The sequence below is a fragment of the Hippocampus guttulatus genome, chromosome 9 (genome assembly GCF_054856545.1).
Source record: "Hippocampus guttulatus isolate MCC_2025c chromosome 9, RoL_Hgut_1.0, whole genome shotgun sequence".
Taxonomy (NCBI): Eukaryota; Metazoa; Chordata; class Actinopteri; order Syngnathiformes; family Syngnathidae; genus Hippocampus; species Hippocampus guttulatus.
The window spans coordinates 22,177,740-22,201,531 of NC_141269.1; the positions used below are offsets into that span (position 1 = coordinate 22,177,740).

General features: G+C 40.7%; 1 protein-coding gene across 4 annotated transcripts in view; it reads right to left on the reverse strand.

The window, feature by feature from the left end:
• The window catches only part of LOC147200757 (SH3 and PX domain-containing protein 2A-like), a 121,332-nt gene that overhangs the window by 17,452 nt on the left and 80,088 nt on the right, over positions 1 to 23,792 (reverse strand). For 2 of the 4 annotated variants that reach the window (XM_086119239.1, XM_086119238.1), the window contains exons 7-10: positions 19,429 to 19,473; positions 14,904 to 15,032; positions 6,782 to 6,895; positions 5,074 to 5,157 (exon numbers count right to left, since the gene is read on the reverse strand). In XM_086119239.1, coding sequence (XP_085975365.1) covers positions 5,074 to 5,157; positions 6,782 to 6,895; positions 14,904 to 15,032; positions 19,429 to 19,473 — 372 coding nt within the window. The remainder of the gene's footprint in view (positions 1 to 5,073; positions 5,158 to 6,781; positions 6,896 to 14,903; positions 15,033 to 19,428; positions 19,474 to 23,792) is intronic. The other 2 variants (XM_086119241.1, XM_086119240.1) reach the window with 1 other exon arrangement.

The following is a 23,792-nucleotide window of genomic DNA, read 5'->3' on the forward strand; positions in this document are numbered from 1 at the left end:
GAATGTGAGTGTCTGTGTGCCCCGCTACTGTCAGGTTTTGTTTTCTGTCACAGGTTTCTTTTGTTACGTTCTTTGTGATTTCCAGGACTTTATTTGAGCACTTGTAGGGGTCCATGAGGCCTCATGAGGCGTGTCGACACAATGACACACTGTGTTGATACTGTACTGATACTGTGTCGCTGACCACTGCCACCTGCTGGACCTTCAAAATCCCTGCAGCCAACCCACTTGACAGACTGAACAAACTGATTTGATGATGACGTGTATACAATGCACTACCTCACTCTACCCACAATAGCCACAAGCGCCATTGTTTATGTTGTTGTTTATGCTGTTTATATTGTTTATATTGTCTATACTGTTCAGATTACATGTCTTTTTTATACAGTGTAGCTGCTATCCTTTCTTAGCGGTGTGTGTTTAATGCACAGCATGTTTGCATGCATGTATGCACTGAGGATTGAGAGGAAGAAATTTGTGTTGCATGTCATACATAAAGCATATTTGACAATAAAGATGACATTGACCCTTGACAATATCATTCACATCCATGCATTCATATTGTATCATTCCATGTATTTCAATAATGTGAAAATCATGTGAATGAGGATGCTTGTGGGCTTTGTCTTCACAAATTTTGATTTAGAAAAATAAGATGCTCCAGTGTTTTAAATTTCATTCTGTTGCGTTTAATGCATGCTATTTCCCCTGTTGTGGAGAACACACACACACAATGGAATAAGACATGTCAAAAATCCGAGAGGCACTTGGAGAGACAAGGAGATTTTAATAAATACCTTATTCTCCAAAAGGAGATCAAAATGGCTCTACACGGCGGACAATTTGTATTTGTCCGGAAGCTGCTCCATAATATGCACGTACTGTAGCAACGTCATACGAGTGAAGCGCGTCTCAGCAGTCGATAGTCTGCTACTCTCTGTTGTGAGCGCGAGAACGTACTCGCGGCGCCGACCCGAGCCACGCCACATATTAAGCTTTGAACTACGACAACAGCTAAACTAGCCTAGCCGATGTAATGATGGTCAGCAGACAGTGACTTTTAATAGCAACGTGGCAGAGTCATCAAACATGCGGTGTGCTCACTCGCAGTCACTTTCTGGAACTCCACCTTATAGGCGGGACCTCTCAATCAACTGGAGTATGACGTACAGTACAAACGTTCATAAAGCACTTCTCATATAATAATAGCCTATTATATGACAGCCGACATGACGCTCAAAGTCAGACGGACACATTTTTTCTGATAATCAGTGTGTTTTCCGTATTGCCCAAACATATATTTTTATTCGAGCGAGGGTGAGGTCTGGCTTGTTTCGGCAATCGGCATCGTGTCGCCAGACGCACTTCCTTAGGATACACTGTGCGGGCTTTTGCTGCGTCAACGCCCCCTGCACTGAGTCGACGCCCCCTGGACTAAGCGGCGCAGCTTGGACTGTGCCAAGCAGCCGATGCAGTCTAAACTGCACCGGTGCAGTTCACGTGTCAATTAGCAGCCTGGACTGTGTCAACGCAGCCGATGCAGTCTAAACTGCGCCGGTGCAGTTCACGTGTCAATCACGTGACGTAATGAAGCAGCACATGCACCGACACGTGGTTTGCTCTGTGAGCCCGGCGCATGCGTCAACGCATCGGTGTCGCTGGACCCATCACTAGTAGTTAGTAATTTTCCAGTGTATGCCTGTGTGTATTTTTGTTCAATACAATTTGGTCAGTCCACACTGCTCCTCCATGCCTCCCCCCTTTTTTGGGGTCCTCCAACGACTCCACCCTCATGCAGAATGTGACATAACCATGCCTCAACTAACCATTATTCTTGATTACTGATTTCAAAATTAGTTATCCACCTATTTGTGGTGCACTGTAATATGTAGAGGTGATCAAACATTTTATTCAGTTTCACAAAATTCACAGCCATAATGACCCACTCAGGGAACCCAGAGCTACAATGTGGACTGCAAAAATGAGGTTGACACCCCTGGGTTAGATCAAAAGAGGTAGGGATGTTGACTATGTTTCATTTCTACATCACCACACAGTTATGTAACAAGTGGCAATCCCCTCACTTTTGTCCTTCAAGATAACAAACAGTCCCTTTCCCAGCAATCACAGCTGTGTCTGGTAATCGAGAGCTAGCTGGACCCCGATGCAGCATTCATCAAAGTTAATATTTATTAGATGCTAAGAACAGAAATGTCCGCCGTCAGACAACCAATATGTGTTGGGCCGCAATTCTCCTTTAAGGAAACGGTACACTTATTTGTTTTTCTTTTTACTGTTTTTTTAATTTATTAGGAAGTAATAGACTGCTGATTATCTGCTTATAGTACTTGATGGTGAAAGCAAGCAGCAGAGGAAGAGGCCAAAGTGGGATAGATTAGGACTTCCAGAAAGGGTGGGCAGATTGGTGAACGGGACATTGGATGTTTACCGTGGATAAAATCAATTATAATGATAGGCAGCAGAGAAACATCCTTTAAATATGCAATGCAATGACTTAAGTGATAAATAACAGTAATCCGAGGAGTGATGTAAAAATGAAGAACCTGGTGAGTTGCAACAGCCTTTTTTATATTTACTTGACAGGTGGGACCATTCGTTTTTCTGAGATGGCTGATGGAAAGAGATTTGGATATAGGAGTCATGTCTGAAGGACGTTTTTCTTGAATAAGGGATGTAAAGTAAAAGAGGTTGCTATTCCTCATCTTCACGTTACTTCCATGCAGCCCAGTTCAATAATGTGGAGAAGATTCAACTCTGCCCATAAAGCCGATTCTCAAACTGAAGCAAGTAGATGAGAATAATGCAGGTGGAAGCAGTAACTGCAGATGGACGTAGAATAATAAATGACAAAGCTGCTGCACTAACAAAGTCAATATGTAAGCGTGCTTATTGTAATTGTGTTTTTTGTGTAGGAATCTGTATTTATTTTTAGGGGATGAAAGTTGATCATTTCCTTCTCCAATGGTGAGGTTGAGAGGCATTGTTTTGAATTGTGTTGGTTAGAATGATTCCGTAAAAACTAGTTTTAATGAAACTGTGGAACCCCATTACAGTATGTGCCCGTCAACAAACCATGACATTTTGCCGCAGAGCGTGATAGAGCATTTATTATCAGTAATAGTATTTTTTAAAGACTATTCTTTAGGCCAATCACCGTGAATATGAAAGTCATCTGCAACTTGACTAAGATAAGGACTAAACACCACACATGCGGTCATCCATACAGAGCAACAGAGAGAGCTGAGTGAATGCTCAGAGGGATTCTGTAAATCTGATTAGGGACCTGCTGTCAGTAATAGCTCGCAGTGATAATACAAAGCTGCCTGCCAAATACAGACAAGCTGGCTCTCATTGCACCTCGAAACCTTGAATATACAACAAGGTCACTTGGACATCAGTCGCAAATCAAGGTCAAAGCCTGTCCTGTCCTGGCTGTGTTGCAAAAGGCAATTGGGAGCAGTTTCATGTGGGGTGGCCCCTTGTTTTATTGTCAAGGTTTCAATTTCTTGTCCTAGTTGCAGAATGAAATGAAATTTGTCTTGTATGAAAAAACAAGCATTGGTGGGTCTTGGAGACCACAACTGTTTTCTTCCATGAACAAATTGCTTGTAGCCCATTTGTAAATCTTGAGTGGGATGTTTTCCTTTTCATTCTTTGTCAATACTACTCAAACAAACTGTACCTCAAATGCCAGCACAGAGCAGTAAAATCACATTCATTCATCTTTTTGTTACAAAGCCTGCAATACATAATTCGGCATTAACAATGGTGCCTCAATTCACTGAGGCAAAGGAGGATAAGGACAAGACAACGGAATCACAATAATGACTACATTTTTAAAGTCTGAGGCAAAAACAGTAAGGTATTCATCACTGAGAAACCCATTTACAAAATTCACGTCAGTTTTTTTTTTCACCTCAAAAGTAGAGTAAGTTGCCTCATAAAACCACGGCAGCCGCAATGCAGCCATTCCTTCCCAGGCATCATAGCACTAAATCACTCTTGAACCCATGCGACTTGAATCTCACATCAGGAAGACGAACTGACCATATGTGACCTCAATCCCACAGAGAGCGGACAATGTCTTTCAGAGGTTAATGGTCTGAACTCATCACCATCACCAGACATAGGGCTCTCGAACAACAAAACTCCCAAGACAGCAAGGTGGTATTGATGTGAATAAGAGGAATTACAATTTTCTCAATCTGGAGTTGGGCGAACTCTTCCTGAATCGTTTTTTTATGCGAGCAAAACATGTTTGCGCCTTCTATGATCCCAATTTAATGCAACTGTTTTGGTGAAGGCCCAACAATACCCAAATCAAGATGTAGTTTGGTGTGAAAGAACATGATTTGCCCACACTTCAGGATAAACTAATCCAGAGATTATTTATGATCATTGACTTTTTTGTTTGTTTGTTCATTTAGTGTTTTTCCCCATTTGTTGGATTATTGTGTTAGAATAGGCTGTATTTTTCTTCATAAACGATGCAATGAGTTGAGGAAATTCATCAGAAAAATAATCTCAAATCACATCATTTTGCTGTTCTGCTGCATGCAAACAGAATAAACTGCCAACAGAAGTGAAGCCAGCGCCAAGTGTAAATGCTTTTAAATCGTGATTCAAAACTATGCTTTTCTTTCCCCCATGACTTTGATGAAGGACTTTTAAGCATTTTTGAATAAATTTCACTCTACGGTCTTTTAGTAAATCTCGAGCTGTTTTATTTGTAAATTCTTCTAGTTGTTGTGCCTTTGGTTGTGTGAAGCACATTGAGTTGCCTTGTGTATGAAAAGTGCAAGATCAATAAAGCTGCCTTGCCTTGCCACCATCCCGCGAGTGATGGAAGCAAACCTGAAGCTCAACCTCACTAAACGTGCGTCTTCTCTACTAGTAAATTAGCATGTCTGCCTCGAGTTCTGGTTGTATGATGTTTGCATGATCTCACCGTACATGCATGTAATTCTCAGGCAAGACTCTACATTGTGTACTGGTGTGAATGAGTGTCGATGCCATTTGGATGCGGTTGGTCAGCTGTGTCGAAAGATTCACCTCTGCTCTGTTGGCGATTCACAATACCCCCAAGTGTCCATCGACGGTCAAGCCTCTTCAGATGGGCCTTGCGTCTTTTAGTCACTGACGATGATGATGATGAGGAGGAGGAGCATGAGCAACAAAAATGGGTGGGTAAGATAAGAATGGGTTGTTAGTACTTTGCAGGAGGGCAAATAAACAATTTATAGAAGTCAAAAATGAAGGCAGTTGATCTATTTTAGAGCTACAACAACCAACCAAATTCAAAAGATTAGTACAAAAAAACTACATGAATCAGAACTAAAAAGATAAATTTGATATACATGTAAAATATAGTAAGACAACCGTTTGTTCTTGTTTTGAATTTGATCAACTTATCAATTGTATTCAAGAAATGAAAACTATAATGAATATCAGAAAATTGGAATACAAAAGGAGAAAGAATAACTATATAAACACTATTTATACATTTATACTATACTATTATACTATTTTTATTATTTTATACTATTATGATACTATTTATACTATTTATCTATTTATACACCAAAAGGTGTATAAATAGAATAGTATAGTATACATAAGGGTAAAAGCATTTGATGATATGTAGATTTTCTTTTGTTCTTTGTTTTGAAAAATGATCACATCAAATTGTTACAAAATAAGGGGTAGGACTAGATAAGTTACTTACTTCTTCCTACTCCCTTGAGCATACAACCGTGATGATGTGTGTTTTCTACTTTTATCTACTTTCTAATTTTCCTCACATAATTTTTGTTTGACTTTTGTCAACCTGTTATTGTGTATATTATATGCTCAAGGCTCAATAAACAAAACAATAAACAATATTTCAATGGCAAATTAACAATTGTCAGTCAATTATGAGGTTATCAACAGAAATGCACAGTTAACATTGACCAATATCGGCAGACACAAAGTTCCTCATTAAATCTGGTTATGCAGTGCAACATGGTGGGATTAATAAAAGGTAGCTAAGGTAATCAAATCAAAAATACCGCATTGGACCCTGTTATCCACTCAGATCTCTTTCACAGGATAAAGAGTGGGTCCAATTTAGCTGGTTTGGACCATATGTCAATATTGGTTGTACAATAAAACGTACAAAGACGCTTTCCGTAGTGCCTGACCCAACCTGAGCTCATAAACACGTCATCTGAGAGGGTTTCTGAGGTTGCCTTTCCTCATCCATGTCAGGTCCAACGAAGCCTAAAGTGTTAATGGTCGAAATTGTTCCACGAGGTAACGATATAAGACAATTCACTCCACACAAAATAAAAATACATGTGTCTGAACAAAAACAAAAAAATTTGATCTATGATACTTCAATTTTTGAGCGTCACTACCAGAATGTCGGACCAGCACAGTGCATCTGTGTTAAGGTTTCCATTTTAGAGCTACAACAACCAATGTTTCTTAAATAATCAATTCATTTTTTAAATTAATCGAGAAATCAGATTAAAACATTTGTTTAATTTCTATGCCTTTATTATTCAAAAACTGGACCTTGATTTTTATTATTATTTTTTGGTCAACAGCAAAACGTTTGCTATCAATACAGAACTTAAATCCTCAATGTATTTTAAAAATGTATTTATGTATTATTTATTTTGGGTGACGCGAATGAACATCGAACACAGCAACACTTTGCCGGTACATTATAGTATGTACATAAATATATATAATGTGTTTATTTCTTTGCACATACCCTCCCCTGTCCTGGAGGTGCCTAAATCCAAATCGTCTCTGGTTCCACTTTGAGAGTCAAGATATGTGGCAGGCACCCAGCCCTGCTCCTCTGCTGTACTGACAAACCACCAACCTTGAAAGAGATGGAAGACAAATCAGAAATGAGCATCCAAGTTTGTATATTGTTCAAACTTGGGACGTATGAGGCATACATGACAAATCATTGTTTCTTTGTTGAACCATAATGCTGATTAATATTATTTTTCGTTCTTTTTTTTAATGAGCCAACATTGGCTGCGTTACCCATTCAGCTCATATAGGATGCAAGTCTTTGAGCAGCAGATTTGCTGCAGCCTGACAGATACAGCATCGATACAGTATGAGGCAAAATCATGGTTCATGGAAGTTTAGCCGACAGTATTTACAAACAGCCAAGCACCAAACCGTATATTGACAAATGAGGAGGGAAGACGCGAGTAATGTGGCGCTTCATGCAAAAGAAACAACAGTGACCAAGGCCCTTCAGTGACCCATGTTGCACATTCAGTAATTTAATTTCCCTCTTTTAATTTTACCGGTATTTTCATCTCAGAGAGATACAATTAAACGATTAGATTCATTAGAAGAATGAGAACAAAGTTATCTAAAAAAAGGTTTGACCTCCGTTCACACTAAGTCTTGCCTTGGACATGAACGGCTCAGTTGGTTTTTTTTCTTCTGTTGTGTCAACATCATTCTTTAGCTCTATGTTTAGCTCTAAAGAAATTGAAAACTGCTGGCAAGAGTATTATTAGGAGGCCAAGTGCAATGAGAAAAAAAAAAAAGCTAAACATCGACTATCTTGATTATTGCAAGTGTTGGATGCAGCATTGGTCGACTAGCCATGACTGAAGAGTGAGTCATCCTTGCACATCACCGTCCAGGCATGACAAGCTGATTAGCGCTGAATTTAACTCATGCACTAATTTTTGGAGCAAAGATACACTCAAGAGGGCTGATATGCTAGAGGAGTGACTGTTTTGACAAGTAAAAGACCTAAAACCATTCCAATTACCGTATTTTTCGGACTATAAGTCGCTACTGAGTATAAGACGCACCAGCCATAAAATGCATAATAAACAGAGATGAAAGTGGACTTTCCTGAAAATTCCGGAAATTATATATATATAAACTGTATATATATATATATATTAGAGCTGTCAAACGATTAAAATATTTAATCTAATTAAAAATGCAACTGTCATAATTAGCTCAAATTCACTAAAAATTAATCGTGATTACTCACGCATTTTTTGTCGTTTCTGAATTTCCTTTTATATATTTTTTGTCCTATTTTTCCCCATTTGAATGCTCTCATCAACATGGAATCATGAATCAGTTTTCTATGTGCAAAATGCAAATATTTAGTGAAATAATAATTTCTATTTCTCTCACACAATATTACTGTCCATCAACAACAGTGAAAAAAACATTTTGTCATGCAACAGCTGCTTTAACAGATCTTTTTATGGAATCAAAACAGCAATACAACATTATAAAGTGCACATCTAAGGTAAACTAGTACTCAGCCTATAGTGGATTTAAGCCATGGTTGCATACTTCGTTTTTCTCAAGTTTGCTTTGAACACAGCAGTCAGGCTATGTTGATTCTGTTGGTCCTTCTTGCGCAGAAGTCTCGCTATGGTTTTGTGTGGACATCATTTCGGATGACTACACTTGGTTCGATGACAACACTGGAGACGTTTTATTTTCAGTGTTCGCTAGGTCACTAACCACTGCACCGCTGAACTCTCGACTTCAGCAAATTTGTTCTTCGTCATCTCATCCATTTTCTTCGCTTTGAAATGATCCATAGCTGTCTGTCTGAGACGAGGGGGCGGGGTACTCACGTCAGCTGTGTGCTTGGCCATTAAGTGGTATTTCAGACTCGACGTGCAATGATGATAGCTCAGTTTACGACTGCAAAACATACAGGTGACTTTGGTCTTGTCAGTGGAACAATCTGGCAACTTTTAAAAGTAAACTTTCCATTCATAAACTCTTTAAGTATCCGTTTTCGGTGTCTCGCGCTGCCGTGCCTGGCAAAACAAACGTGCGTGGACCTGTGCAACGCGCTTGTTGTTTTGTTTCTGGTTTATTTGTAGAGCAACGTAACATCCGCTGTGACGTGTGCCGCATTAATTTCGCGAGAAAAAATTTAATCCCGTTAAAATTAATGCCAATAAAAACGCGCTAAACTGACAGCTCTAATATATATAAATATAAATAAATATACTGTATATATACATATATGTGTGTGTGTACACATACACACACATGCGCACACACACACACACACCTGGCCGATCACGCATGAATTAGTTTACATAAAACGCTATTCAAATACTCAACATTCAATGATTAATCTTCCTTATGTGTGCACACGTGCACCCTTTGTGGCTTCCGTTCTCGCCGAAATTTCGAAATCTCCAAGATTTGGCAAGGCGAGGGTATTACTGTTGTGGCGACGCCACTCGAGCTAAGCGCGTCTCAGCAGTAGATAGTCTGCTGCTCTCTGCTGTGCGTGCGTCTTTTGATTTCAACCAATCAGCGCCGACCCAACCGACGTCACACTCGATAACAGCTAAGCTAAGCTAGCCGAGACGACACTTGAAGTCGGACGGACACGTTTTTCTGCCAATCTGTGTGTTTCCCTTTTTGTCCAAATGTATTTTTTTACGACAAAAACTGTCTTGTCCACTGCGTCTTTTATTCGTTCCACTGGGGTTTAGCAAGTGTGTTTATAAAGAGACGAAAATCTCTTTACTTTGTTTACTGTGTTACTAGTGTTAGTGCCTCAACATGGCTACACTCGTGAAAGCAAAACAACGAACTCAAACGCGTGTTCGTTCAATGTTGTCAACTAATATCCGGATTAATTTTAGGCAATTTTTCCTCAATTCTGCGGAGAAATTTTCATTAAAATTTGAAAATCCGGAATTCCGGGAAAACCCGGAGGTCTTACATATGTTTTTTTGTTCTTTATTCAGAGATGAAAGTCGCACTGGAGTATAAGTCGCATTTTGGGGGGAAATTTATGTGATAAAATCCAACCCCAAGAACAGATATATCTTGAAATGCAATTTAAAAACTAAATAAAATAGAAAACAACATGCTGAATAAGTGTACAATATGCTAAAGTTACATGACTCATAAACGACGAACTGAGAACGTGCCTGGTATGTTCAAGTAACATATTAAGAGTTATTCAGATAAATATAGCACAAAGAACATGCTAACAAGTTCACCAAACCATCAATGTCACTCCAAATCACTAAATCCAATGGAATCTTCATCCTCTGTGTCACTTTAAAGCAGGGGTGCCCAAACTTTTTGGACCGAAGATCTACTTTTCGATCAACTAACCTCACGGGATCTACCCTTACCGGCATGTGCGCGCGCATGCGCGCGCACGAACACACACACACGCCATGATGAGAAACAGCCTGAAACTGAGGCAGGCGATGCACTTTTGCAGCCTGTTAACTATCGTAGCTCACACGTACCGTTTTAAAGTGCTTCCCTGGGCCCTCCTAGGTTCCTATTCTTTGCCCGTGCCCTCGGTGAATTGTACACGAAGCAAACTCTGAATGAGAATAATGTCGATAAAAGATAGAGCGCAACAGCATTTTATTTTTTAAATATTTATTTTGTGAAAAGGAGACTGATAGGATAATTATGGTGCAGCATACATTAACACAAAAAATATATTACTAACATGTACAAAGACACACAAATGGTTGTTTGTTTGTTATTTCTCCTCGACACTCTTCGGATCTACTTGGGACCTGTTTTAGATCTACCGGTAGATCAGGATCGACGTTAATGGGCACCCCTGCTTTAAAGCAACTCCACCAACTCCGGAGGTAGAAGATGCAGCGCTTCCTTTTCTACGTCGCTTACATCAGACTCATCGTGGTTTTATCAACACAGGTCTAGAGCGGCCTCTTGCGGTTTAATGTGAAAATAACATGTGAAATGATATAATAATGTGTTAATAATTTCACCCATAAATCGCTCCAGAGCATAAGTCGCACCCCCAGCCAAACTACAAAAAAACTGCGACTTATAGTCTGGAAAATACATGTACAAAGAGACTATTGTTCGAAATAACTATACTTGAGTTTGTTCTTAGGAAGGCGGCACGAGCAGAGTTCAAGTGAACCTACTCTGCATTCTTGATATAAAGAAAGAGCAATAGGCTACATAGCAACAGCGTTGAAAGTTCTCACCTATTGACAGCGCGGTACTACGCAGCAGTAGTATTGCATCTGATTATTTCCAGAATCAACAAACCAATAAGATATTGCTATCACGGCAGAGGAAGAATGACACACACAACCTGCCTCACCTGCGGAAGAACTTTAATACAAAACAGGCGATACATTCGTCCTTCCAGACATCTTTCTCTATTTCTATCACCAAGAAAGGGGAAACTGGGACAACCTCTCTCTAGGACATGTCTAGTGAGCCAAAAGCTCACGCTCAGGATAATTCATAAATTGCTGCTTTTTTTGAACAGCAGCTCATAAACTGTACAATACACTCAGGAGGAGCCACATGAGCAGACTTTCTTTTCTCAGCCACAGCTTCAGGTTCATTCTTTGACTATGTTGTAAGTACTTGTTGACACTGTGGAATGAAGTAGTTAGGACTCTTTGTCCCAAAAGATGAAGTTGTTCATCCTACTGACCCGAGACAATAGATCCTAAGTTCCATGAAACCGAGAAGTAAATATATCGATTTGGATGAAAAAAAAAATATATATATATACACCGTATTTTCTGCCCGAAAAGGCGCACTGGATTATGAGGCGCACCTTCAATGAACGGCCTATTTTGTAATTTTTTTCATATATTGGACGCACTGGATTATAAGGTGCAATTTACAATTCATCCACTAGATGGAGGTATGCTCCTTCTGTTTGCCTCGAGAGGTGTTCATGACCGCCTCCGAAAAACGTAAATTAACGATTATGTCAATGAAACTACGAAAATTTAAAAGAATGCGTCAAAACAGAAAATCAAGCGAGGAAATCACAAAATAAATTCTGTAGCTCCCCTACAGAATTTATTTTGGCATTTCCTTGAGCGTAGCTCCAACAGAACGATCAGATGTTGTCTTGTCTGTTTAAGAGGGAGGAAATTTCATCTGTGCTGTACATCACATTTGACAATAAAGTTGTACTTGACTTTAGATTTCCTCGCTTGATTTTCTGTTTGGATGCATTATTTTCAATTTTCGTAGTTTCATTGAAGGAATCATTAATTTACGTTTTTCGGAGGCGGTCATGAACGCCTCTCGAGTCAAACGGAAAAAGAGAAGGCACGGCGATGGACAAAGACGTATTTGTTGAGACTGTGAAAACCATTAATAAAGTGTGCGTTTTAAAAAACAACACCACAGCTCCCCTTTTTTCAGAACTGCAACAAAAACTTATTTAATAAAGCAGCGACACAGTTCACTGAACCAACAGCAAGGTATAACATTGTAAGCATGTCTCCAGCAAGGAGCCATTTTGGGGGTCGACATATTACCGTAATGACCGTACACAAGGTGCACGGATTTTAAGGCGCGCTGGGAGCTTTTAAGAAAATGGATGACTTTTCGGTGCGCCTAATAGCGCGGAAAATATGGTACATGCATTTAAGCATTGCCTAGAGCTGCTTCAATGACAATGTGTTACTCCTGCACATAACATGTTTTTGAGAAAGTAAGACTGTCAGCATGCAGGCAGAAACTGCCAAAGGAAGCCGGCGCGTACGCACGAGGACACTGCTGGCCTTGAACGAGGGAAGCGCCTATTATGCAAGTGCTTTAATTTGTTTGTTTTGACATTGTCGTCTAATCGTCATTGTCAATGTTACTTCAATTCCCAGAAACTCTCCAAAGCACACAGTTCCAGACTTCTTGAGCAACAAAACATTACGCTTGCCAGAGATCAGACCCACAACAACAACTTCCCATTTAAAAAACTCTGACAGAAGGAAACTAAAGCAGAGAAAGAAATACGATGCCTACATTGTTGAGGTCATTCTTGAGAATCCATTAACTTCTCCACCAATTCCACACCACTGCAGCCATTTCTGTGCAGCTGCTTTAAACTGTGTCATGCTTCCATCCTCTCATGTGACAGGACAGAAACATTGGAGACTGGTTCGGTGTTCTTTAAAAGAAAGAAAAGGAGACTCTGAATCATATATAAAATAGCCTATAGCTAAGTAGGTTGCTGTAGGTTATCTTTCAGCCAAGATATTTTCTACAGCCTATTACTGTAGCTATTAGAACTAAACGACTCGTCTTCTGATTCAGATTTTTGTATAGCTGTTGTGACACTCATAAAATACTGAAATGAACAGACTCACTTTTCATAAACTGGGTATACACTATATACAACACAATACATATTTATTTACATAGCGCGTTTACCACAGCTGCAGCTGTAACAAAGCGCTTTACAGAATAGTTAACAAAAAATAACGAAAGACAGGAAGATAACACAACACAACAACATAGAACTTGGACAGTCATGCAACCGTAACCACAGTTGTAGATGAAAGAAGAGAGAATCAAGTGGGTCAGAGACGTCACGCTCATAACGTGCATGATGTCCCACATATCTGTTACAAGCTCAGTTTGAAAGTGAACAATAAGATGGAGCATCTATTGATGAATAAACAGATTGGTTCACTTTTCCTGTCCCATGTAAATCCGCTTCAATTACAAACACCGACTTTCATTTCCAAATACGCATCGGCGCTCCACGCCGATGCTCCTCTCGCCTCAGCCCCACCAGCTCTCCATCCAGCGCACCAATGCAGACTGTCGAACGGCGCCGACATCTCCGCTGAACAAAACGAGGCAGAGAAAAATGCTGCCCATTACAGGTGCAAAAAACCACAAATGCAGCGGCGACATCAAATAGCGCCGACGTTCCCAAAGCTGATATGCGCGTGCTGCCGAGAAGGCGCAACCACCAAGTATAGATTCTTCTCGTTTGACGACTGTCATGGCCAAAACGAAAACTGTCCACAACGGGTCCACAAGAAGCACAACAAACACCATACGACGAAACAACAACAGATATCACACAGTGTCGTCTCACTGTGTCGGGTACGATCGCTGTCAGTGAACCAACCAACAAGAATACACAATGAAACTATGTGAAAACATCTCTGACAAGCTCTAAATTTCGGCTCACGGTCACTGTGACAACAACCTGAGCTGGACTCACAAGGGGGATTGAACGACGGCATGTTTAGAGCTTGAAATTCAAATCATAGTCTTGTCATTTTGTCATGCAGTGTGGCTTTTAATCTTATGACTTGGGCATAGAACAGACAGCAAGTTGATAAGAGACGGTATAAGAGCTACGTATCTTAAACAGGCCTAGATTGTCTGTTTAATGTGTTATTTTTTCCAGGACCAACTTGGTCGATTTAGAACATTCTTGGCAGGAAAATAAAACAGCAGCAGTTGTGTAGCAGTTGACTGAATTGGAGTAAATTAAAGACGCAAGCAAGGAGCTAGCATGTATACACAGCAAGACACATTTTTGTTTACCCGGTACAGTCAATGTGAGAGCAAATTCACCTGTGGAATCTCAAACGAAAGCCGACGACACTGCAATACTCGGGCAAAGGGAAGTATCGGAAGCCTTTCCCTTGAAAATCATCTGCAGAAGCTCTTTGTTTACACTGACGAGTATTCTTGGTTGGACAAGCTTCTGTACCATTTGAAAATTGAGTTACTTATAAACACGAAGGGATGTTAGAAATATTGACCTCTACAATGGAAGGAACACATTTCTTTTGGCCCAATAATGTGTTAATGATGTGTAAAAACTAACTCCATGATCAAAGTTTAGGTTATTTTGGTTGTTTAATTCCAATATAATGAGAAAAAAAGATGGTAACCAGTATAAGGAGGATTGTGTGTGGACAAAATGAGTAACCAGCAATTCCATAATAGCAGGGTTGTTGGTTCAACAAAAAAGCAAACTATATTACAAAATTGTACAACTCTACATTAAAAGTCGCAACACCACACATAAATTTAGCCAAACATGGGATGTGTAAATACATTCACATTAGGGTACTCACCACTTTCGCTCTTCTCAATCACGTCCACTGTCTCGCCGGCTTTGAGGTTGATCTCAGAGTTCTCCTGTCTTTCGTAGTTGGCCACAGCCACATACTGCTCCAGTACCATAGGCTCCAAGCTGTCAATCCCTGGGTGGAAGAAACACGCCGTCAACCACCTGCCTGCTTTGACAGATGGCAAACACCCGCTGCTTCCAACTGCATTCCTGCCTCTGTGGACCCGGTATGCTGCCATCAGCCGACCCCTGCACTCTGTCACCACGTATCCTCAATAGCCGAGCATGAGACAAACTGTCGATTAGAAGGCATAGTTCCAAAACTTCAGCCATATGGCTGACGCGCACCTTGCCTGACTGCGATGCACTTTAGGTGCATAAGAAGGGATCAAAACAACAAAAACGAACGCAGCGAGGTTGTTTGTAGGAGTTGCATCTAGGACCTTAAGTGGACTTATGATCTGAACCAAACGTAAGATCTACACTAAAATAAGTGGGACAAAATGGTTTGTGGAGAACACTGGCTCGTGAATGGAAAAGCAACAGTGTGGCTGAGAGAAAAGGCCTCCCCTCTCCTGCCATCGGGAACCAGTCGCGGACAGGGGGGAGAAACACACCAATCATGACACTCGACAATGCTGGCCTTAAATAGAAACATATGAGAGGACTGCAGGGGAGGGAGAGGGACAAGGAAAGAGACTGGGTAGGAGTTTGTCAATAAAAAGAAACCCTTTCAGTTTTCGTTGTTTTTTCTTCTACCTCGATTTCTGACCTTTTCACTGAAAATGTGTGTATATCCAACGACATCAATCTGTTCGGTACAGAAGACATCAATTTAAAATTGTTTTAATAGGTAATCAATCAATTGTATTGATACGAGAAAGTAACATGTTAGATTCATGCACAGCAGACTACAGTCAAACCTCTTATAAACAGACCCCGTTTACGTTTTCACCCCCATAATGTTCACATCACAAGTCCCAATTTCAAGTCATTCATTTTCCATTTGCTGATTTTGCTTACAACGACCACCAGTGAAAATGCCCTCGTCACAATGAACCGTGGGAAGCTAACTGCCACCGCGACTTTGCTTATGAACAAAATGTACAGCAGGGGATTCCCCTCCGTTGCTTAGCAACGCTACTGACCGACTCATCCATCGTTGTACTTCCGGAGACATGGAGCACATGGTGTGAAAACATCTCTGGTAAACGGAAACAAATGTCACTGCTGTCTCTGAAGACTGAAATTGTCTCTCACATTTAAAAAGGAGTCTCCCAGACAGAGCCCAGCCGAGACTACGAATTGGCAAAGTCAATGATTTCGACATTCATCCGTAATGGCAACAAAATCATAGCAGAGTTCGAGGCCAACAGACTGAAAGATGATCGTAAACGATTTCGGGGGGCGGCACATCCTGAATAGGAGAAGAGGCACTTTTCATTTGCTGACCGAATGTTTTCTTCAGCCGCCCGGTAGTCCAATGGTTAGCACGTCGACTTCACAGTGCAGAGGTTCAATTCCAGCTCCGGCCTCCCTGTGTGGAGTTTGCATGTTCTCCCCGGGCCTGCGTGGGTTTTCTCCGGGTACTCCGGTTTCCTCCCACATTCCAAAAAAATGCATGGAAGGCTGATTGAACGCTCTAAATTGTCCCTAGGTGTGAATGTGAGCGTGGATGGTTGTTCGTCTCTGTGTGCCCTGCGATTGGTTGGCAATCGATTCAGGGTGTCCCCCGCCTACTGCCCGAAGACAGCTGGGATAGGCTCCAGCACCCCCCGCAACCCTAGTGAGGATCAAGCGGTTCGGAAAATGGATGGATGGATGGATGTTTTCTTCATACTGTATACACGTATTTGTAATTGACATGTTTATACTGTATTACATGTCCATCTCTAAATGTTCATACTGTATTATAGATCGTAGTTGGTGGCCATTTTATTGAAAATGGCCTAACCAGTCAAATAATAGCTGAAAATAACTGCCTGCTGTAGACCACACATGGCCAAATTGCGGCGAGTCACATCCGACCAGTACGTATTCTCTGATCTGCCCTCGCAGAGTTTATGAAGTCAAAATAATTGTGGTGTTTTTTTTATTTCCATGTGTATCTGTGGATGGTACAAGCAAGCAAAAGCTGCAGTGTCAGCAATGTTGGAAACCTGGCGACATTTTCGCCGTATTGTACAGTATATAGTGACATTTCCGACCCGTCTAATGACGAAATTTTCAAAACAGATTCCTGACAATAGCAACAGTGGTCCTCATCTTAGCAGCATTCTTCTTTCCTGTATGCTAGAGGAAAGAAGCCAGGGGATTTGTCCTGTTAAAATATATTAATGTCAATAATAATATAGTTACCACTTTCCACCTGCTTGTCTGCCTGTGCATCTATCTGCTCATCTATCTCCGACGATTATGAACAGCTAATGAGTTTGGATGGCTCAAAATTTCAGCACACATTTAAAAATTACAATAAGAAAAAAACTGTCGACAGAATTTTTATGGATTTTATATATACAATGATCTCTTGCTATTTCGCATTTCAAGTTTTGTGGCTTCAGACACGATTCAGAGGCTTTGTCCATGCCTGTACTGTACAGTACTTGCCCACTCAAACAAGACGTGTGATTGGTTCCCGGCGTGACATCGACCAATGAGAGCATGAGTAGATTTATCCTGTGAGCTGATTGGCTGCACATCATCTCAGCCTCACCCAGCATTTTCCCTTGTCTCGCATACTGTATCCTAGTGTTGTGTTTAAGCGAGAATGTGTTCCTTTTAGTTAAGCTGCGCCCAACACCTTGCCGTCACCATAGCAATGCAATGCTGTGTGGGAGTATGTAAACCAGCTCGTCGGAGATGGCACCATCAACAAGGACACGTTGCTTCAACGGCGGCGGGGGGAGGTTGGTTCACAGCCTTGACCAGATCGGGGAGCCTTATTTTGAAGGTTTACCAACCAGGTCAGCTGACACGTTTACAAGGAAGCCTTGACAGCTAAGACAAAAGGCTGAAGTGACAGCCGAAACTGTCAGCTTGGTATGCGTCTTTTTCTTCGCTATTAAATCGTCTTTTAATGTCTGATAAAAAAAAGAAACATTAAACCTATTTCAACAAATAAAAAGACAAGATGAACGTCATAGCGCTACCCATCACCATGTTTTTCTCCAATTTAAAAACCTCAGCTACACCGTCAGCACCTCCAGCAGAAGAGTCTCCGAGTGAACCTAAGGCCTCTATGAGTCAAGTGAGAGCCGCCTTCTACGCCACCAACACAAGCCTATCTCAGAAGGCAATGTTGATGAATGGTAATTACCGTAAAAGGTTACATAATTAAAGATTTAAGTGAATATGTGTAATGTTGTAATTTTTGTCTCAAATATGAAGAGTACAAATACGGTTTACATATTTCAAACATGCTGGTGGGGGATCTTAGGTTCTAATTAACCTAAAAAAACCGAGGGATTAATGTGTGTGTGTGTATATAAATATATATATATATATATACAGTATATGTGTAGAATCCTATGTGTAATAAGAAAATGAAAAAAAATGTTCACTTAGAACAATATCAGTTTCATAAAACAAGGCAATTTAATGACTATGTAAATGAAAATAATTTATATTGCACACAGTTGAGATTAGCATGCTGGCATGAGCCTCAATCATTCCAGTTTGTCATGTGGCCCTTTTGGAAAATTAACTGCCGACCCTTTTTAATCAACCAATGTGCATGCTGAAGTAGCTAACATTGCACAGGCATGTTTAATTTAACCAGATGGGTGAAAGGAGAGGCTGATGACAGTGCATGTTAATCGGATGCCTTGAGAAGGGTGAAGTGTGAAAAGAAAAAAAAAGGGATGCAGCTGACAGGGCACACTCACATAAACACAGTTGAGCATGCGTTCAACGGTCAGTACGTTCACATGCGTACATTCGTGGAGATACCCGCATAATTCAATTTTAATTTGATTTCTTTCCTTGACCCGTTTCAAATGCATTAGGGTAAATGAAATGATTGGATGTGTCGGTATCCCCACTTTCAGATTGTTTCGCAGTGTGGCTTTTCCATTTGGTGGTTGGTACAGTCGCTAAATAGGTCACCAATGTTGGTTTTTCCGCCATTCATGTACTTTAAGATTCTACTCCTGAGCCTCCAAACTGCTGCAGCATGAACTCAACGAGCATCCAAAGTTTAGTACCTGGGAATGTGTCCTAAGTCACGGGCTTTCTGGCTCTGTTCTCTGCTGTATTACTTGTAATAATAGTATTCAACATTCAAGGGAAATGTAGCGGTAGAGCCTGGAGAATATGCAGAAAAAGGCTGCTCTACTGTCATGCAACTAAAACCAAACAAATAAAATGTGTTCAGATCACATTGTGCAAAAGTATTAAATATTGGACACAAAAATGTGGCAATTAAAATCTGAATCGGGAGTTGTTTTTTTTAAGTATTGGAATAATATGGGCATTAAATGCTTACTTGGATCATGCAAACGTACTGATTTGACAAAGACACACAAAGCTACCTGACGCCTCTTTCCTTGGGCTGTCGGTAATGCCGTACATCCATACTGCAGATGTAAAAGAGAACGGAAAAAAGCAGAGAAATATTATTCAGTCTGACACAAAGAAAATGGCCACAGAATGGTCAAGAAAAAGCTAAGCATACCTCTTCAACAAAAAGGGGATAGGTTCCTACATCCACTGCTTTAAATGAAGTGATGCACTCAATGAGGGCAGCTCACGATACTGTACATAAAGATGTAGAAGACTAAGATTGTCACTATAAAGATGACAAACTACACTCACATTCTTATCCATTGTTCAGGCTCAAATTACACAATTCCCTCTCGCCTCATGAATTTGAGTACTCTTCTCTCATTCCCTTTGCTTGGGTTAGCCACTTCTAAAGTAATTACTCCTTATTCTCTACTGCCTTACTTTCCTTTCTCTCTTTCTTTCTTTTTTTTTCCTAAAGTGACATTGAAGCCCCCATACAGGAAATTATTTTTGAAAGTAGACAAGGATGGCGGCCCGGTAGTCCAGTGGTTAGCACGTCGGCTTCACAGTGCAGAGGTACCGGGTTCGATTCCAGCTCCGGCCTCCCTGTGTGGAGTTTGCATGTTCTCCCCGGGCCTGCGTGGGTTTTCTCCGGGTGCTCCGGTTTCCTCCCACATTCCAAAAACATGCATGGCAGGCTGATTGGACGCTCTAAATTGTCCCTAGGTGTGAGTGTGGGCGTGGATGGTTGTTCGTCTCTGTGTGCCCTGCGATTGGCTGGCAACTGATTCAGGGTGTCCCCCGCCTACTGCCCGGAGACGGCTGGGATAGGCTCCAGCACCCCCCGCGACCCTAGTGAGGATCAAGCGGTTCGGAAAATGGATGGATGGAAGTAGACAAGGACAGATGGTGTGCTGACAAAAGATTTGGGGTGACAATTTGGTACAGTGTAATTAAAAGTAGATTTTCAATGTTTAAACAAATTAACCATCGAAGTATCAGTGCCAAAAGCCTTTTTCAGGAGGTGATTTTGCTTTGGCTTCAGGTCCGACAACAACAAAATAGTCTTTAAAAAAAATTATGTGACCGCTGGGTCACAAAATGACAAATCATATCAATGATAATCAATGACATTATGTTTACGTCGATTATCTTGAACTAAATAGGATTTCAGTATGAATTAGAGTGCAACTCAAATTATAACTCAATCTCTTTTTTCGTCAATGGATGCTACAGCTTCTTGTTGACTTTGAAACTTAGCTTGTAGCCGACGTGTGCACATTTTGAGCATGACGTCTCTGATCCACTGGTTAAAGGACACTCTATTGTATTGTATTGTATTGTATATTAAGTACCAAAAGAAATACTGATGTTTCAGTTGTTTGTAATCAAATTATTACAGAAAATAATCTTCCGGGGCACACTCGTACACATATATCCTACACATTCATCATTTTTCTCCGATTACAATGTACAATTAGAAAAGCCAAAATCGAAATCACAATTAAAGTATTTTAATTAATCCTCCAGCCCTAGTTTGTATGTCTAGTGGTAGCAATGAGGGAAGCGGAAGAGAATCCGCACAGTCTCCTGGGAGGGAGGATCAAGTGAGTACAGGAAGGAGTTGCGTATTGCAAAGTTTACTCGATGGAAACTGAAGTTGAATCCTTCTCGATCAGGCTGCCGCTGGAGGGGAGGCAAATCTCCTGAAGTGCAGTGTTACCGATGTTAAACTTCAACAACTCCCAGTTGATGATGGTGGTTTTCCTGGCATTGTCAACTTGCTGGAGGTTATCAGAGAGGACAGGACACATGGTTCTGACGGCCTAGGTAGCCAGCCAGAAGGCTGGTGTTTTCTTATTCTTTTGTTTTCCTGGTACAGGTTTCTCAGCCTGCTCTACGGTGTTTGACCTAAGCTCCAAGCTCCCAATGAAGTAGGCAGACTGTGGCAATCACCTCAGGTGGGCAGGAGTTGATATATAGGAGACAACCCATAAGCGCCCGGACTTATGCCAGTAGGCTCTGACCTTTTAAATTGGAACTAATTAAATCCAGTGTTGCTGCATCGATAATACAATGACACTGGAAGGACCTCCAGATGCAGGCCCATGCGAGGATAATCAAAGTCTTGGTGTGTCAAGTCGTCTGTACCCCCTGCTGACAGTCAGACGGAAAGCCGAGCGGATAAGGTCGGTGTTAGCGCATCTGCAGGAGTTGCCAACCATCTGCAGTGGAACTACTCCTGATTTTCTCCACAAACAACATAAAGCATTACATCTTCTACCATGTGTCAAATTCTAGGCCCGCGGGCCACGTCTGGCCCGCGTCATGATTTCATGTGGCCCGCGAGAGTTTGAAAGTCCTGAATGTGCAAAAATAAATAGTTTAAAAGCATGCTTTGACCAAAATTTTAACATTTTTGGTCAAATTTTTAACATTGTGTTTGTGATTTTAACTGCTTGTTGTAAGGTGTCCTTGAGTTTCTAGAAAGGCGCCCACAAATAAAATGTATTATTATTATTATTATTATTATTAAAATCTAAATTTGCCAAAATGCCTGTTGACTATGTTACTCGCTAAGTGACGGCTCACCGACACTACGTGGTGGTCTTTCCAAATCAATGCTCATAAGTGGAATCGGGAGAAAATAATGATCCCAAAATGTCAAGGAAGAGAAAAGTTGATGCAGACGAAAGACTATTTCAAGAAAGATGGGAGGGAGTAGACTTGTCTGTGCTTCAAGGAGAAAAAACTGCATGTTTTTTATGTTCAGAAACGGTGTCAGTTGTCAAAGACTATAATCTGCGTTGGCATTTTGACACAAAACACGGCGTTAAGTACGCTAAAGCTAGCCTTGAAGAAAAGCAACAAACTGCCCAAGAATTAAAAGACAAACTGCGGCAAAATGTATTTACAAAATCCCCAGCCAAAAGCAAAGCAGCACTGAAAGCTAGCTTTATTGTGGCTGAAAAAATTGCTCACACTTCCAAGTCTCTTTCAGAAGGAGAATTTTTGAAGCAGTGCATGTTAAAGATCTGTGAGCAGGTGTGTCCTGAAAACTTACAGACTTTTAAAAACGTGAGTTTATCAAGAAACACCATCTCGGACTGAGTTAAGGAACGAGCAGAAAATCTTGCAACACAGCTTGCCGATGAGACACGCAGCTACACAGCTTTTTCATTAGCTGTTGGTGAAAGCACAGATAACAAAGAGGATCCAAGTGTTGTGTTTAAGGATGGGCGGCATCTCCTCTTCAAAAACCTAAGAACTTGACCATTTATTTGTCACCCGAGTCAACCTTTATTTTGTTATTTATATTCGATTACATATTGTTAATTTGCAGCTGCCGCTGCAATTATTTGACATTTGCATGTTTTGTATGTAGATTTGTATGAGGATTTTTAAGATGACAAATTAAAAGTATTTGTTATAACAGAGCAATAGGAAAACATTTTTTAATAAGTAATAAATTCTGAGTTATTAAAGATTAAGGAGTAGGAGTAGATTTTATATTGTTATATTATTTTTATATATATTAATTATAAATTACATCTGGCCCTTTGAAGACAGCCATTTTGCTGATGTGGCCCTCGGTGAAAATGAGTTTGACACCACTGTTCTACCATAATGGAAATGTGTTTGAGCAGTCCTATCTTGTACAGATGTACAAACCCAATGCCAATTAAGTTTGGAACGTTGTGTAAAACAGAGATAAAAACAGAATATGATTTGCATGTATGTGGCAAGGCCAAAATAAATAACATTGAATGCCCGTCACCTTCGAACCCTCAGGCAGCATCAAAAACTGACATCAATGTGTAAAAGATATAATGAGCTAAGGAACACTTCAGAAAACCGATTTCATCAACAATACTCAGAAAAGCCGCCAGCTTCCCTGGGCCCGAGCCCATCTAAAATGCACTGATGCAAAGAAGAAAATAGTTCAAATGTCAAATTGTTTTTGGAAATTGTGGATGCCGTGTCCTCCGGGCCAAAGAGGAAAAGAAGCATTCGGACTGTTATGGGCCCAGATCAAAGTTCAAGCTCAAAAGCCGTGATGGTATGGGGTTGTGTTAGTGCCAGTGGCATTGCTAATTAAAACTCTGTGAAGGCACCATTAATGCTGACAGGTACATACAGCTTTTGAAGAAACTTATGCTGCCATCCTAGTCGTCTACCTAGTCGTCTTTGTCATGGACGTCACTGCTTATTTCAGCAAGATCATGCCCAACCACATTCTGCACGTTACAACAGTGTGGCTTCACAATAAAAGAGTGTGGGTACTACACTGGCCTGCCTGCAGTCCAGACCTGTGTCTCATTGAAAAGGTGTGACGCATCATGAAGCATACATTTACGACAATGGAGACCCCAGAATGTTGAACAACTGA